At 31.4% G+C, this 14,696-nt stretch overlaps 1 protein-coding gene across 1 annotated transcript in view; it reads right to left on the reverse strand.

Annotated features, from left to right (window-relative positions):
- The window catches only part of LOC132729294 (mitogen-activated protein kinase kinase kinase kinase 3-like), a 79,539-nt gene that overhangs the window by 59,977 nt on the left and 4,866 nt on the right, over window positions 1–14,696 (reverse strand). Inside the window, exons 3-11 of the mRNA XM_060715019.1 lie at window positions 10,520–10,584; window positions 8,848–8,951; window positions 7,862–7,904; window positions 7,183–7,255; window positions 5,141–5,272; window positions 4,448–4,510; window positions 3,597–3,678; window positions 2,446–2,553; window positions 329–413 (exon numbers count right to left, since the gene is read on the reverse strand). Coding sequence (XP_060571002.1) covers window positions 329–413; window positions 2,446–2,553; window positions 3,597–3,678; window positions 4,448–4,510; window positions 5,141–5,272; window positions 7,183–7,255; window positions 7,862–7,904; window positions 8,848–8,951; window positions 10,520–10,584 — 755 coding nt within the window. The remainder of the gene's footprint in view (window positions 1–328; window positions 414–2,445; window positions 2,554–3,596; window positions 3,679–4,447; window positions 4,511–5,140; window positions 5,273–7,182; window positions 7,256–7,861; window positions 7,905–8,847; window positions 8,952–10,519; window positions 10,585–14,696) is intronic.

The following is a 14,696-nucleotide window of genomic DNA, read 5'->3' on the forward strand; positions in this document are numbered from 1 at the left end:
CCATGTACTAGAATCCATCTGGGTAAAACCACCAAATTTCAGCAACCTTTCTGAATAGATTTATTACAATAAAAATTCTATGTCTGGGACAGACTAGAATCAAGTATGGTGAAAGGCAAATGTTTCAGAGTCAACAACCATCCCCAACAAGCACAGATACCATAGCATTTAATATAGTCAGCTGTCTAGTTGTAAAGGCCATGGACAATAATAATTCAATAAATATAATCAATGAATAGTAACTGACTGTAAAGCTCACCACTCAATGTATTAAAGTCACTAAACAATATCAGCAATTAGATCTTAAGTTAGAAAAGCTATGACTTACCTTTAAGTTCTATACTATTTCTAGCTTGGCTATATCTACTTGAAGATTTTGATGATGAAATTCTCTGTGGAACATTTGCCAAGAACTGAAATAATATTAATAACATATGCCAAGTCAATATTAGTTGAACCTTAGTCTACTGACATGAACAAAATCCACCAATGAAATCAGTGCAGACCAGTTCAACCAGGACATCATTTGTGTCTGTTCATAGTATGTTCTGGTCACAATTTGGTCAGTATAAAATATGAAATTTTCCCAGAAATTGATGAACATTTAGTCTAGAATGAAAGATGGACACATTCATCTATGATATTAAATGTGGTTACAACTAACCAGCCATACTGTCTCACTGTATGTATACTCTTTTCAGTGTTAAAATACTCTTTAAATACTCTTTAAATATTACAGTCATATTAATAACAATTAATACTAACCATTAAAATGGATTGTGATTATCAGTCTGACATAACAGCATATCAATTTTCAAAAAAATCTTGCAATATTTTTACAAATTTTCATACAATAAGAAATTATAAGAAATTTAATTTCAATATAAAACTCCGCCATTTTTCTTCAAGCATTCGTCATAGTCTTATTTAAAATGAGGAATGTATTAGAATGTATTTTATATAAGTATACATGATAGCAGAGGTAGCAAGTGATTATCTTACAGATATAATGACTCTCCTATATCCCACATATAGCTCAGCCTCCAAACCTGTACAGTTAATTGTTATAAACACTAGGCTGTCAAACTTTAGTATTTTGAATATTGTAAACTATTAACTGACAACTCCACATTCAAACCAAGTCCAGTTAATTACAAAAACTTAATGGAATAAAGTAAAGGTATACATCTCTCAATATAGATAAAGTGAGAAAAAAGTCAATAGATGTAACCACCATGCTTCCTTATAAGACACTTATATAGTGGTAAGTCCAGGAAGTAGATTCTAGAAAGTTTCTAGAACTATATGATTACTCTATATACAATACTTATTTACTGTGTTAAATGTAAAATAAGTTTACTTCCTTTTTATAGCAAGTGTGTCAAATTGTCAGAAACATTGTGCAACAATTATAAGCTAAGTAATTGGCTCAATTGGTCTCTTTAAAATTGTATGTATCTTAATTGGGATCCACTGCATAATATTTACATATACATATAAAAAGGAATTCTTAAATGGCACATAGTCCAGTGGTAACTAGGAATCCAGTCTAATCCTTAACTACTCAAATAAGTCTTAATACTAGTCTTCTCAGTACAGAAATCATTAATTTAATAAATTAAACTGATATAACAGAGGCCTATCAAAGGCCTCCTCTTAATTAAAAGTTTCTTCAAAATCATGCAGTTTTTCAAACTATCTGAACTGACTAACACATACTTTTTTACTTCCAAAATTAGCAATTTTAGCAATAATTTCCCCATTAATCAAAGAAGCCTCTTTCCAATTAAGTGTGAAAACTTGTTGGAAATATATGATGGTTGCTAGAATTTTATCATTGTTGCAAGAATTATATGATGGTTGCAACTTATTTATGGTTGCTAGAATTAAAGCATGTCTACTAGATTCATATGATGGTTCCTTGAATTACATGATGGTTGCTAGAATTTTATGATGGTTGCAAGAATTTTATGATGGTTGCAAGAATTATATGATGGTTGCAAGAATGATATGAGGATTGCAAGAATTATATGATGGTTGCAAGAATTATATGATGGTTGCCAGAATTATTTGATTGTTCCTAGATTTAAAGCATGGCGGCTAGAATTATATCATGGTTGCTTGAATTATATAACATTGTTGCTAGAAGGCACTTCGTATCATACACCACACACATATCTGGACAACGGAATCAATATTATCTTGAACTATCCTCTAATTATAAAACCGAACAATCCTAAATCATAGAACTTTACAATATGTAGGTTCAGAAAAGTCAACTTTAATGGCTACCAATGCCATTGTAACTTCAGAAATAGTTAGATCATGTAAGAGACATGTTTAAGAGTTAAATTGTCACCTTAGTGCAATTACTGATTAACTCCTATTAAATTTAGAAGGACTTATTCTGTTCCTACACTAAGATGATGAAATGTATTACTATACCTCATCATCATCATCTCCATGTTGTTCAAATACTGGTTGTGGATTGCGTACTTTGTCAAGAATGTCTCGTGTGAGTCGTCTTGATAAGTCACCATGAACAAACTGATGCTAAAATAAAGAAAATAAAGCAAATAATATCTTCATTTCCTAGATGCAGACCAAAACATAACTAAATACAATTAATGCTCCTAAATATAAACTTTAGGAAATAGATAATTAACATTTTGTATAATATTGAATGGTTCTTATTCAGATGCACAGATATATAATCAGAAAGGTCACATGCCTCTGTGATTACATACACAGCATCTTAGTTACAAATGTGCAATTAAAATATATGATAAGACAAGAAAAATAATAAAATTGTACTGTTCACAGAAAGAGAGTGAATGAAAATATTTTGAAATCATTTACTTGACAGGTGACCTGATTTATTGACACCATGTCATAACATGTTGTATGGTTAAGTCATGTAGTTATAACTAATAACACATACAAGAAATAAGCGTTAGTCTCTTCTTACCAAGGAAACATTGATCAGTTAAAATACCTTTTATATAATTCAGATCTTGTATAATTATATGCAAGTTGCTTTACACATGAACAAGTAATTAAGATATGAAAGATTAAAACAAGAGCTGTCACCCAAGTGACGAATACCCCCGAAAAAGTTTCTTAAGCATGCAAGTATTATGAAAAGAAAAGGGAATGAAAGTAACTAATTGCTTAATATTATTCTTTGTATTATTGTACCTGTAATCTCTTATTGTGATAGAGTGAACCTTCAAAATATAAGTGTGACCTTGACCTTTGAAGAATGGACGTAGTTCCTGGACGCAACAGAATGTTGTAATGAGATAGACATTTGTGAAGTTATTTCAAAATCCCTCAATGCTTGACAAAGTTTCAGTCTGGACATGATTGTTGTGTAAGTGGGGACACATGGACAGATGGGCATGAGCCTTAGCTGCGACACATCGTCTTGATGTAGTTGACATTTGTGCCAAGTTATTTTAAAATCCTTCCATACAATCTGGACACAAATGTGTGTACCTATAAACTGTACGGATGGACAGACGGTGCGATTTTAATATGCCTCCCTTGGGGGGCATAAAAAGAAACATCATAAAAGTAATAAATTAATCAAATACCTCTAACAATTTATCAGCTGCTGGTCTTTTCTTGGGATTTTTTGTGAGAGCAACTTTTATAAAATTATGAAATACTGATGACCTGTAAGATAAACGGTAATTTGAACTTCTAACACATGTACTTTGGTATAAGGCGTAAATATTTGAAGAACTATTATTGTCATTGGCCTACGCTAACGAAATTTAGAAATCTTGTGTTTTCTACATCAAATGCAACTATTATAAATTTGTCGAAATTTATACATTTTGCAAAAAAACTATGTGTCTCCTAATCATAATTATATTTATATGAAGTACTTTTATTTATTTAAACAGAGATATACATCATAATACTTTACAGTTATCTTTTTTTAAACTTCACACAGCGTCGCCTTATAGTATGGTAAATGTTTATGTTATCACATAAAATCTTATTTCATAGAATGTTTAGGAAATTAATTACTTTTACTTTACAGTACTTTTCAGTGCATGTCTTTTCATTATCACTGACCTGGTTATTTTGTATGGCTATAAACTTATTTGTTTTATGCCAATAAAATTATTTGAGTTGAGTTTGACCAAACATGTTCAGCAACAATGTCATTAGATTATGCTGATATATTTTACAGTAAAGATATATTTAAGCTCTGCTACAACTTTTGTGGCAATGAATTTTAACTTACATACACATGTACATGTAAAAGGTAATATGTATTTAAATAATATCAACTGTGAGTGTCTCTTTTATAAAAAATATATGAAAGCCCTTAATCTTTCAATACCAAAGACTTTATATTCCTTGTAATGAGCTAAGCAAAATATACTTTAATTGTAGCAAAAGCTAGAAAAAAATGCCTATATGGTGTACTTACCATTTATTTTTGTCTTTAAGTGTTGGTGGTTTGAAACCACTTTTTGACATTAAAAATAATGCCCTGAAAATGAAAAACAATAAAGTTAATTTCAATTGTATTAATCTGAATCAACATCACAATAATTAAGAAAGGCAATTTCATCATGGGTTTCTTAAATGTTAATCCTAACCACACTAAATATCTTAAATGGACTTGTCCATCTTACAATCTGGGCAAAACTGTTAATTCGAGGGAAAACTTTAAAATAAGCTGCTGTCAGAAAACAGCAGGTTACAGATTAAATGTGTGGTTAAATATGTAGTGCATTACAGCTAAAAACAAACAACTGACGTCAATTCTCAATAACCATCTTACATTACTTTAAAATTCTGTACTATTCTTTTACCACAATCAAGATGGCTACAGAAAAATATAAGGCATACAGGAAGTTAAAGGTAGGTAGCTTCAAATATCACATTTCTACATATCAGAACCTAATAATTAGAGGTAAAATATAGGGGGGTTGTAATGTACAGAACTCTAGCTGAAATGTCTACTTCTCAAATTGATATCACATTGCCACATATTATTACTATGCATGCATTATCTAATAAGATGGAGGTCAGGGGGTTGTTATGCACAGAAGTTATAGCTGAAATATCTACTTCCCATATTGATAGCACACTGCTATGCATCAGAACTATACATTACCTCATAGGATGTAAGTCAAACATGGGGGGCTGTAATTCAGCAAATTCTATAGCTGTAATGCCTACAGCCCATATATCACATTGTTGATTGTACCCTCCTTTCCTCTCCACTGCCGCTACTTCTGGGGCCATCCTGTAATAGGCAATGTCATTTATGATATCTCCTCAGAATGTTACATAAATGATAATTCAGTTTTTCTCATTTTTAATTTCTCAAACAACAATAAAACTGTTTCAAATTGAACGCTAGAAATACTTGAATTAGAATTGGTGAAATGTTTTTCATTATTATATATAGTAACCAAGTTGTAACAGTAAAAGATTGCTTGTACCCTAGTATTAAATGAGAAAAACTAACATTTGCTGCTAATTGCAGAGTTCTGGAATATCTTTAAGCCCCAGATAAAACATACTTAAGAATACTTAAACAAGTAACTTAAATGAAGTCCTCTGAATTTTTTTGACATGAAAGTACTAGAATTTTTTCTCAAGACATTCCATTTAGTTGTAGGTCTATACCAAAATAAATTTTCAGATCATTCTTTGCCAGAAAACAGAACAAGAGGGCCATGATGGCCCTGAAATTGCTCACCTGTATATAGACCTCTGGGCCAAGGCAAATTTTAAACCAGGGGCTTTTATTTGAACAAACTTGTAGACACCCATTAGACGATGTTTCATGCTAAATATCTTAGCTCCAGCTCTTTGGGGTTTTTAAAAGAAGATTTTTTAAGTTTTTACTATATACATAAGTCCTGAGTATATTTCATTAGTATCTCTTTATATTTCCCTCAAAAAGATTTTCATATCAAGTGTTTTTAAGCTTTTGGTCTCATTGCAGCACCTTTAAATAGGCTTACTGGCATGCGAGTACTTCCTGTACAAGAAGTAGTGCCTGCATTTTATATACTGTAAAATCATTATTATTCGTGGGGCAAGAATTTTCGTGGTTTTCGTGGGTAGGTCAATCCACGATTTTTCCGGCCGATATTTCGTGAAATGGATGAAAGTACCCACAGATAATCAGGTTAATGACATATTAAAACCGTTTGCAATATTTAAGAAACTTGAAAGAAAACTCAATTATATGTCCCCAATTTACTGTCACAAATGTCGCATATACATACTTGATCGTTGTAGTCTACTAGGACTTGATTGTGTTAACAAGAATACTTGACATAATCAAGTAATTATGGGAACCAAGGTAGTGCAATAATTAGCGCTAATAAAAATTGTCAGTTTGCTCTTATTAATTAAAAAAAAAAGTCTTTGATATTAATGTCGTAAGTACACAAAATTATACAAACTACGATCGCTAAAACAGATTTATTGTACTTTCTTTTGTCGTTTTTAAATGATCCAGTTTATATGAATTTTAATCAGTATTTGTGCGAATGTTATCCGTAAACATCAAAGACGCCCCCGACTTTTACAAGATCGACATATACTCGTGTTATTTACCGAGAATAATTTATATGCATGTAAATTTACACAGTCGCTGTGAAGTTGCGTGTAGTTACTGTCAAATATGTTAAGTGTAAACTTTTAAACTCGCTGGTTAAAACGTGCCAGATGTCGTTTAAATCATGCGATGTTTACATCGGCGAATTACAGGGGCAGTGTGTCCAATGGAGGTGCATATAATGTCACATAAATGTGTTAATTGCAGTCAATTATCGGCAGAAACTGTGCTATATTAGAGTCATGCCCAGAGGCAAGGATTAAATTTATTGACAACCGCTGTGTGACAAGTAAAGATATGTACATGTTGTAAGTAAAAATGTTCGGCGATTAAGATTACTTTGCATTTGGTTACTGAATTTTTTTAAACAAGAAAACGAAAATCCACGAATTAAGGAACCCATGAAAAAGCCCGTTTTGATAAAACCACGAACTTTCATGCCCACGAATATAAGTGAATTCGCAGTAAATGCTTGATTTTTTTATTAGCTTTCTTTAAGCATTGGCATCAAATTATACAGAAGTTTTCTTTACAATCCAGTTAAATACAATCAAGATTTAATCTAATGTTATAAATCATACCAGTAAGGTGTCCCAATGAAAGACTTTCTCTTACACATTGTAACAGTTATCTGAGCAGATACACCAAAATCAGCTGAAATATGAAAATATTCACATATATCAATACCAGAATCTTCTTTATTTACACCTATCTTTATCTCAGTGAAATATTATGAAATCATGACTACCTGTTTAATGTTTATTTTTTCCATTATTAAGTTAAAAGTAGACGGACAATTAAGCAATATAGATATTTTCAAAGGTAAGGATAAACAATTTGCTACATATAGCAAATCTTTTAGGTCTCCTGTCAACCTAACAAGGATCTACATTCTCTATTTGAGACTCAAACTCACAGCCTGGAAGTAAAAGAAGATTTCAGACAAAGACCTTCACCTTTCAGTCCAAAAAAACATCCCATGCCCAGAGAGGTAACTGGATTAGAAGTCATCGACTCTAACCCCTCGACCACAGAGGCGGTACTTTTTTTATAATATATCAGTAAAATTCCGAGGTAGATGGATAGATTCTGAGCAACACTTATAGTAATTTATTACCTTATTTAAGTTACACTAAAACCATTTACACTTAAAATATATATGATATTTACTTCCTTTTGGTTATATATTATACTTAATGTATTAAACAGATAACTATTTGAGAAGTTATCTCAGGGATATACAATACCATTTATTCATACCTAATTTGACATCTCCTTCATCTGTTAACAATATATTTGCTCCCTGAAACAGGAAATTATAAAAATTATGTGTCTTTACTTCTAAGAAGCTTCATACAATCTTATATTATAATGACATAATCAAAATATACTTATTATACAAATAAACACAATATTTCTATATATATAATTATGTAACTTTTAATTTTTAATACTAAGCACACTTTAAATAATAAGCAATAATAATAATAAATGTGCTGGTACAGTGAACTTGTTCTAGCTCGGGACAAAAGCAATTATATCTCTTGATTTCACTTCATATTAATTACAACCATTTACATAATAAAGCCTTGTTCAATAGCTTGTTACTTGTCAAAAATTAATAAAATGAAACTCAATAAACAATGGTAAAGGGGGTGGGCTTTTAGTTAAGGTATCAATCCATGAGAGGGAAGTGGTGGCCTAGTGGTTAAAGTGGGTTCGAGCCCTACTCAGGTCACCATCATGTTTCCTCATGATATGGTACCAGTACTGGTAAGTTCAAGGATGTGAACTCGAAAGCGGTTAATATAAGTTACAAGAACTTGTTTTGCAATCGAGCTAAAATAAATATGTTTAAATTAACCCATGAGCTCAAGCTCTACTAGAGTCTCATCTAGTTTCCTCAATCATAGGATATCAGTATGCGTTATTTCCAGGAAGCCGATTCGAGAAAGTTCAACTTAGCTCATGAACTTTCATAAATAATGTTTAAACTTAACATTGGACATCACAAAATCAAATGCTATTAAACATGCTACAATCTTACAGTATGATTATTATTCTCATGACAGTTGTATCAAGTTCATACTATTTTACCCTAAACAAATTGGCAGGCATACAAATATATCAACAATACAAGGAAGTGATAATATGTATATTGTGTGCACATGTTATCTGGTTTCAATCATATTTGTGATAAGAATTAATTCATTTATGGATTGATATATTTCTATATTCCCCTTTACCTTAATATCTCGATGCATTTTTCCTCTGCAGTGTAGGTAATGCAACCCTTTCAATGTTTCTCGGCATATAAATGCTATCTGCGGCTCCGTCAGTGGCCCTGTGACTATACAGTAATATATATCATTTAAAATATGTTATATATCATTTAAAAGATGTAAACATATATTTTATATATCAACCCATTACCTGCTGAATTCAGTTTATGGATTTGAACTGCTTTTAATTTGGATCAGTATGTTCTAAGTTTAAGAGATTTTAATATCATCACAAAAACTGAGCAACCAATATAATTGAGCAAGGTCAAACTGCAAAGATGTGCAGGCTTGCGGGGCTCTACAAGTATATACATGTAGTTTACTGGGCTAATCATGTTTGGTTCTAGCATGTTAAAGATAGAACACAATGTGAAATTATCAATGAGAACAAGGAAACTATATAAAAAATAAAATTTCCCATGTATCTATGTATTTTCATCTTCCAGGAATTTTCATTTCCTCCTTTTCAATTAATATACTATATTCATATCAATCCAGCCTACAGCTTATTTGGTTGCTAGTTTGAACCCAAAGGTTTGCAAACACTTTCAAATAACTTTTATATTGTTTCTATGCCAAAATCTTAGAATAAACATAACATATTGGCCAAATCTAGCCATTTTTTATTCTTCAGGTCATAAATTGACTTTTATAGCTGTGGTTTGTTCAACAACTAAACTTTACATATTAAACATTACCAGTATCATAACAATGGAAATAATTAGGGCAGAGACTTTTACATAGGGATAAATAGCTCTAAAAATAGAAGATTTTCCAATCCTGATTCACAATCCCTTGCACGAGATTCATTGGCCCTTGGACAATTTTTGCCATCTTGTTTTACGTAACCAAATGTGTTTACATTTTCATCCACTACTGAAAATGATTTACTTCTTAATATGTAATGCATTTTTCTTACATGTTTTGCAATTTGTTTTTTGTTTCTTTTGATTTCCATAACAAATTTTAGGTAACATGGTGACTGACACATGGTAAATCTTCTCCTGTCAAAATTGTCCGAAAAATCTCTCAAAATGGTTAACTTTTAATAATCCCCCAATAGAGGTTTAAAGTCTAAGATGTCATAGCTTCCCCCATCTAAATATAGCTCTGTGACTAGGGCAAATATCAAATTTTATAACAATACCAACACACAAATGATGATGAATTTAAAATAGTAACATTGTATTATAAAAACATTTCATTGTGTCATCTTTTGATTCTTTTCTAAACCTTAAAGGAGTACAATAGCTAGACATGTTTTACATTATAATATCAAATGTAACAGTATAAACACAGCACCAACACATCATAAAACACTAACCAGGGTCTATACTTTATTTAACCCTTAAAGTGCTGGAACCCAAAGTGTTAAGCCTTTGCCACCAGTATAGAGCCAGACCAGCCTGCACATCCATGCAGTCTGACCAGGCTCTATACTGTTGGTTGACAAATTAATATCCCTAAAATTGATAATGAACAGTCCCAAAAATGGAAGTGGGACAAGTCAATTTAAAATATTCAGCATGTTCATGGTTAATGATCTTCATCTTATTGTGAGCATACTGCAGCAAGAGGCAAGTGTGATATTTTATCATATTAACAGGGGAGAAATTTGACAGGTGTGTTATCTTACTATGATATATGTCCTGCATTGAACCTCCACCACAATACTCCATACAGATCCACAGCTTATCTCGCCTGTAATGTAAACAACAAATAAACAGTTTACAATAACCATATACTGGTAGATATGTATGGGTAAGAGTTCGTATTAAGACGACCGTAGGGAGTCTTATCGAACTCTTACCCATATAACTGCAAATCGGCTCTTACAACTCGATATCAGATAAAAATATAGAAAGTGTCACCTTTTTAATTAAGCATAACATTATTTTTCTCCAGCAGTCACGTACAAACAAGGATGGGGTCCAATTACTTAATCTGGCATGTAAAACAATGAGTTTTCAACAATATCTAGGATTGTTAATGCAATTCATTCCTGTCATATGAAACAAAATAATGTTTTGCTTATTATAAAAAGTCAGCAATTAATAATTGACATTTTTCATACAGTTTTAAGGATATCAAAATGTTACTGTGTTCACATTTGTCTCTGCGAGCTGAGCTCCACGTGCATTATCTATGTAATAAATTTGACATTGCTACAGTGTTATCAGCCTTTTTAGAAACACCTGACCTGGCTAATTAAAATATGCCAATCACAATTTTCAATATCAGCACTGGTTTCTTCATGAAATAGCGGCTACACTAATTACTGCCGAATAAGAGCCGATTTGCAGTTATATAGTGTAAGCCCCCCTGATCACACAGAAGAATGGGTAAATTTACAATAGCAACGCAGATAAGAATGCAGAGGGAGATTTCAAAATATACAGAAGGCTGCAATAAATATAATATTTATATTATATTCAAACAGATCCACTTATATGAGGTTAGAGGGTATTAAGAAACATTTTTAAAATTATTTATCAAAGTGCTCTGGGATTTTTTATTATTGTGTTGATAAATGGGTAGTTAAAATATATTATGTGTAATAGATAGCCAAGTGCTATAATTGTCATATAAATCTTATAAACCCTGGTGGCAATCATGGCAGGCCTATATCAACAGTATACCAGTTATTCACCATTTCCATATAGTCTGACCAGTATCTATGATATAAGGTTCAAACAGGGTACAGTTAAAATAATGAGCTGTACAAAATTCACAGCATGGAAAAGTTTACAAGATGAAGGGTTAACTTTTTCTTTCTGAAAATAACTGCAAATCGGCTCTTATTCGGCAGTAATTAGTGTAGCCGCTATTTCATGAAGAAACCAGTGCTGATATTGAAAATTGTGATTGGCATATTTTAATTAGCCAGGTCAGGTGTTTCTAAAAAGGCTGATAACACTGTAGCAATGTCAAATTTATTACATAGATAATGCACGTGGAGCTCAGCTCGCAGAGACAAATGTGAACACAGTAACATTTTGATATCCTTAAAACTGTATGAAAAATGTCAATTATTAATTGCTGACTTTTTATAATAAGCAAAACATTATTTTGTTTCATATGACAGGAATGAATTGCATTAACAATCCTAGATATTGTTGAAAACTCATTGTTTTACATGCCAGATTAAGTAATTGGACCCCATCCTTGTTTGTACGTGACTGCTGGAGAAAAATAATGTTATGCTTAATTAAAAAGGTGACACTTTCTATATTTTTATCTGATATCGAGTTGTAAGAGCCGATTTGCAGTTATATGGGTAAGAGTTCGATAAGACTCCCTACGGTCGTCTTAATACGAACTCTTACCCATACTAAATACTTGTCTTGATATTCAAGATTTTTTCTATAAATGCAGGATTTATTTTCCAGTGGTATGCAAATAAATAATTCATGAGTAGTGGTAGCTACAAGTGAAATATGACAATTTTCATAATATAAGATGAAAATAAATCCTGTATTTATAGAAACAAGAGCTGTCGGTAAGACAGTAATGCTCGACTATTCTTAGTGCTTGATAGTAAAAAAAAAAATGCTTGATACAGTTACCTCTTCCTGTTTACTGGTTGGGGTAATGATGGTGAACAAGTGTGCAAAGTTTCAAAGCCATATGTCAATGAACTTTGAAAATATTTGAGGTATTACAAAAACTTTAACGTAAATTCTAAGTCGAAAAAGGGGCATAATTCTGTCAAAATGCTTGATAGAGTTACCTCCTCCTGTCTACAGGTTGAGGTCATGATGGTGAACAAGTGTGCAAAGTTTCAAAGCCATATGTCAATGGACTTTGAAAATATTTGAGGTATTACAAAAACTTTAACATAAATTCTAAGTCGAAAAAGGGGCATAATTCTGTCAAAATGCTTGATAGAGTTACCTCCTCCTGTCTACAGGTTTGGGTCATGATGGTGAACAAGTGTGCAAAGTTTCAAAGCCATATGTCAATGGACTTTGAAAATATTTGAGGTATTAACAAAAACTTTAACGTAAATTCTATGTCGAAAAAGGGGCATAATTCTGTCAAAATGCTTGATAGAGTTACCTCCTCCTGTCTACAGGTTGAGGTCATGATGGTGAACAAGTGTGCAAAGTTTCAAAGCCATATGTCAATGGACTTTGAAAATATTTGAACTATTACAAAAACTTTAACATAAGTGGTTACGCCGACGCCGACGCTCGGGTGACTGCAATAGCTCTACTTATTCTTATCGAATAGTTGAGCTAAAAAATTTGATTTTTCTGATATTGTATATAATAATATATTTCTCTTTTTTGACATTACAATTTGAAAGACTTCCCTTTAATTTTGTGTATTGGGTGAATTTAGTAGAAAGTATTCTGGTAAGACACTAGTGAAAATACAGAAAATGTGCGAAAAATAAATGTTAACAGTGAAAATACCCAAAATGAAAATACACATTTTATTTATTAGCATAATTTTATGCATTATATTGAGAATACTTCAATCATTTGGGATTGAGAGTAAATAAAAACATCAATAGAAAGGTAAATGACTGTTTGTTCAATACTTCCTTTTTTACAAGCACAGATTAATTTTCAAAACACCCAATTTAGCACAGATGAACGAATGTATTCTTTTTCAATGGTACCGCTCCTCTCTTACCTCAAAATAATCAGTCAGTGTAATAATAGTCAGTGTAAACAATGAAGTAAATAAGTATTTATTTATTGCATATTTAATCTTTAAATAAATTTATCAAATTTATACAAATATAAAATAAAGTTGGGACAAAGACATTCTTGACATAGCAGGAAACTTGACAGTTTCCCCACTTTCCTATAACACTTCATTCATCATATCGGATAAAAACATCAAAGGTTAACACATCCAAGGCCAATCACCTAGTTTTAAAATATCTTTTTTGTTATTCTTCTCACAAATGCTTATAATATATCATAAACAAAAATATATGTTAACATTTATTCAAACTATGTGTTTTATGTTTACAGCCAATTATAAACATAAAATTTACCAACTATTTTCTTTCAACAGAAAGAAATATATAAACTTTTAAATGTTAATTGCCAATATTATTTGCTGGCTTATTCAAGAAGGTCTGAGTTAGTGTGCTTATCATACATATTATTTGACAGTATAAAAAGTTAAAACTAAATAAAATAAAATAAAATAAATTTTAATATATTTTCAAAATTTTCATGAAAAAAAGCATGAATCTGCTGCTTTAAAGATGGTTTTCAGAACAAATTTCTGAATGAATATGAATGGCACTTACAAGTGCTAGTGTAACTGAACAAATTAGTCAGCTGGGATAGGAATTTTAGAATTATTTCTTGGTAAAAATGTTTACTAGACTGGAATTTTATGGATGTAATGTAACAAATTTTATTCTACATACAATGTATGCTTAATATTCACTTGTCTACATTTTATACTGTACAATTACAATAACCCGTCTGTGCCATTATCTCACATTACTTCAAAGCTAAAATACTCTAGTAAAATATGCAGAAATAAGAGGACTGTTATTCGTATTTTGTTGTTTTTTTGTTACATCCGTAAACAAAATAAGATAAATTTACAAACATGATTCTTTTTCCTTCTTTAAGCATGCTTGGCAAATGCACACATTTCCAATCAATAGAAATACCTATTCTTAATCAAAAGCTGCGAGTTCCTATAAAAATAATCCCAGTTTTGGCTAAAACTTGCCAAATTTACTTATTTCCCTATAAACGGACACAGACCTTTTCCACTGATGTATGAAAAGATGACCAACCTGATTGCAGATCATTCATAGATTTCTTAAAGCCTGA

Source organism: Ruditapes philippinarum, unplaced genomic scaffold, assembly GCF_026571515.1.
Source record: "Ruditapes philippinarum isolate M1 unplaced genomic scaffold, ASM2657151v2 ctg17_1_1_1_1, whole genome shotgun sequence".
NCBI classification, from domain to species: domain Eukaryota; kingdom Metazoa; phylum Mollusca; class Bivalvia; order Venerida; family Veneridae; genus Ruditapes; species Ruditapes philippinarum.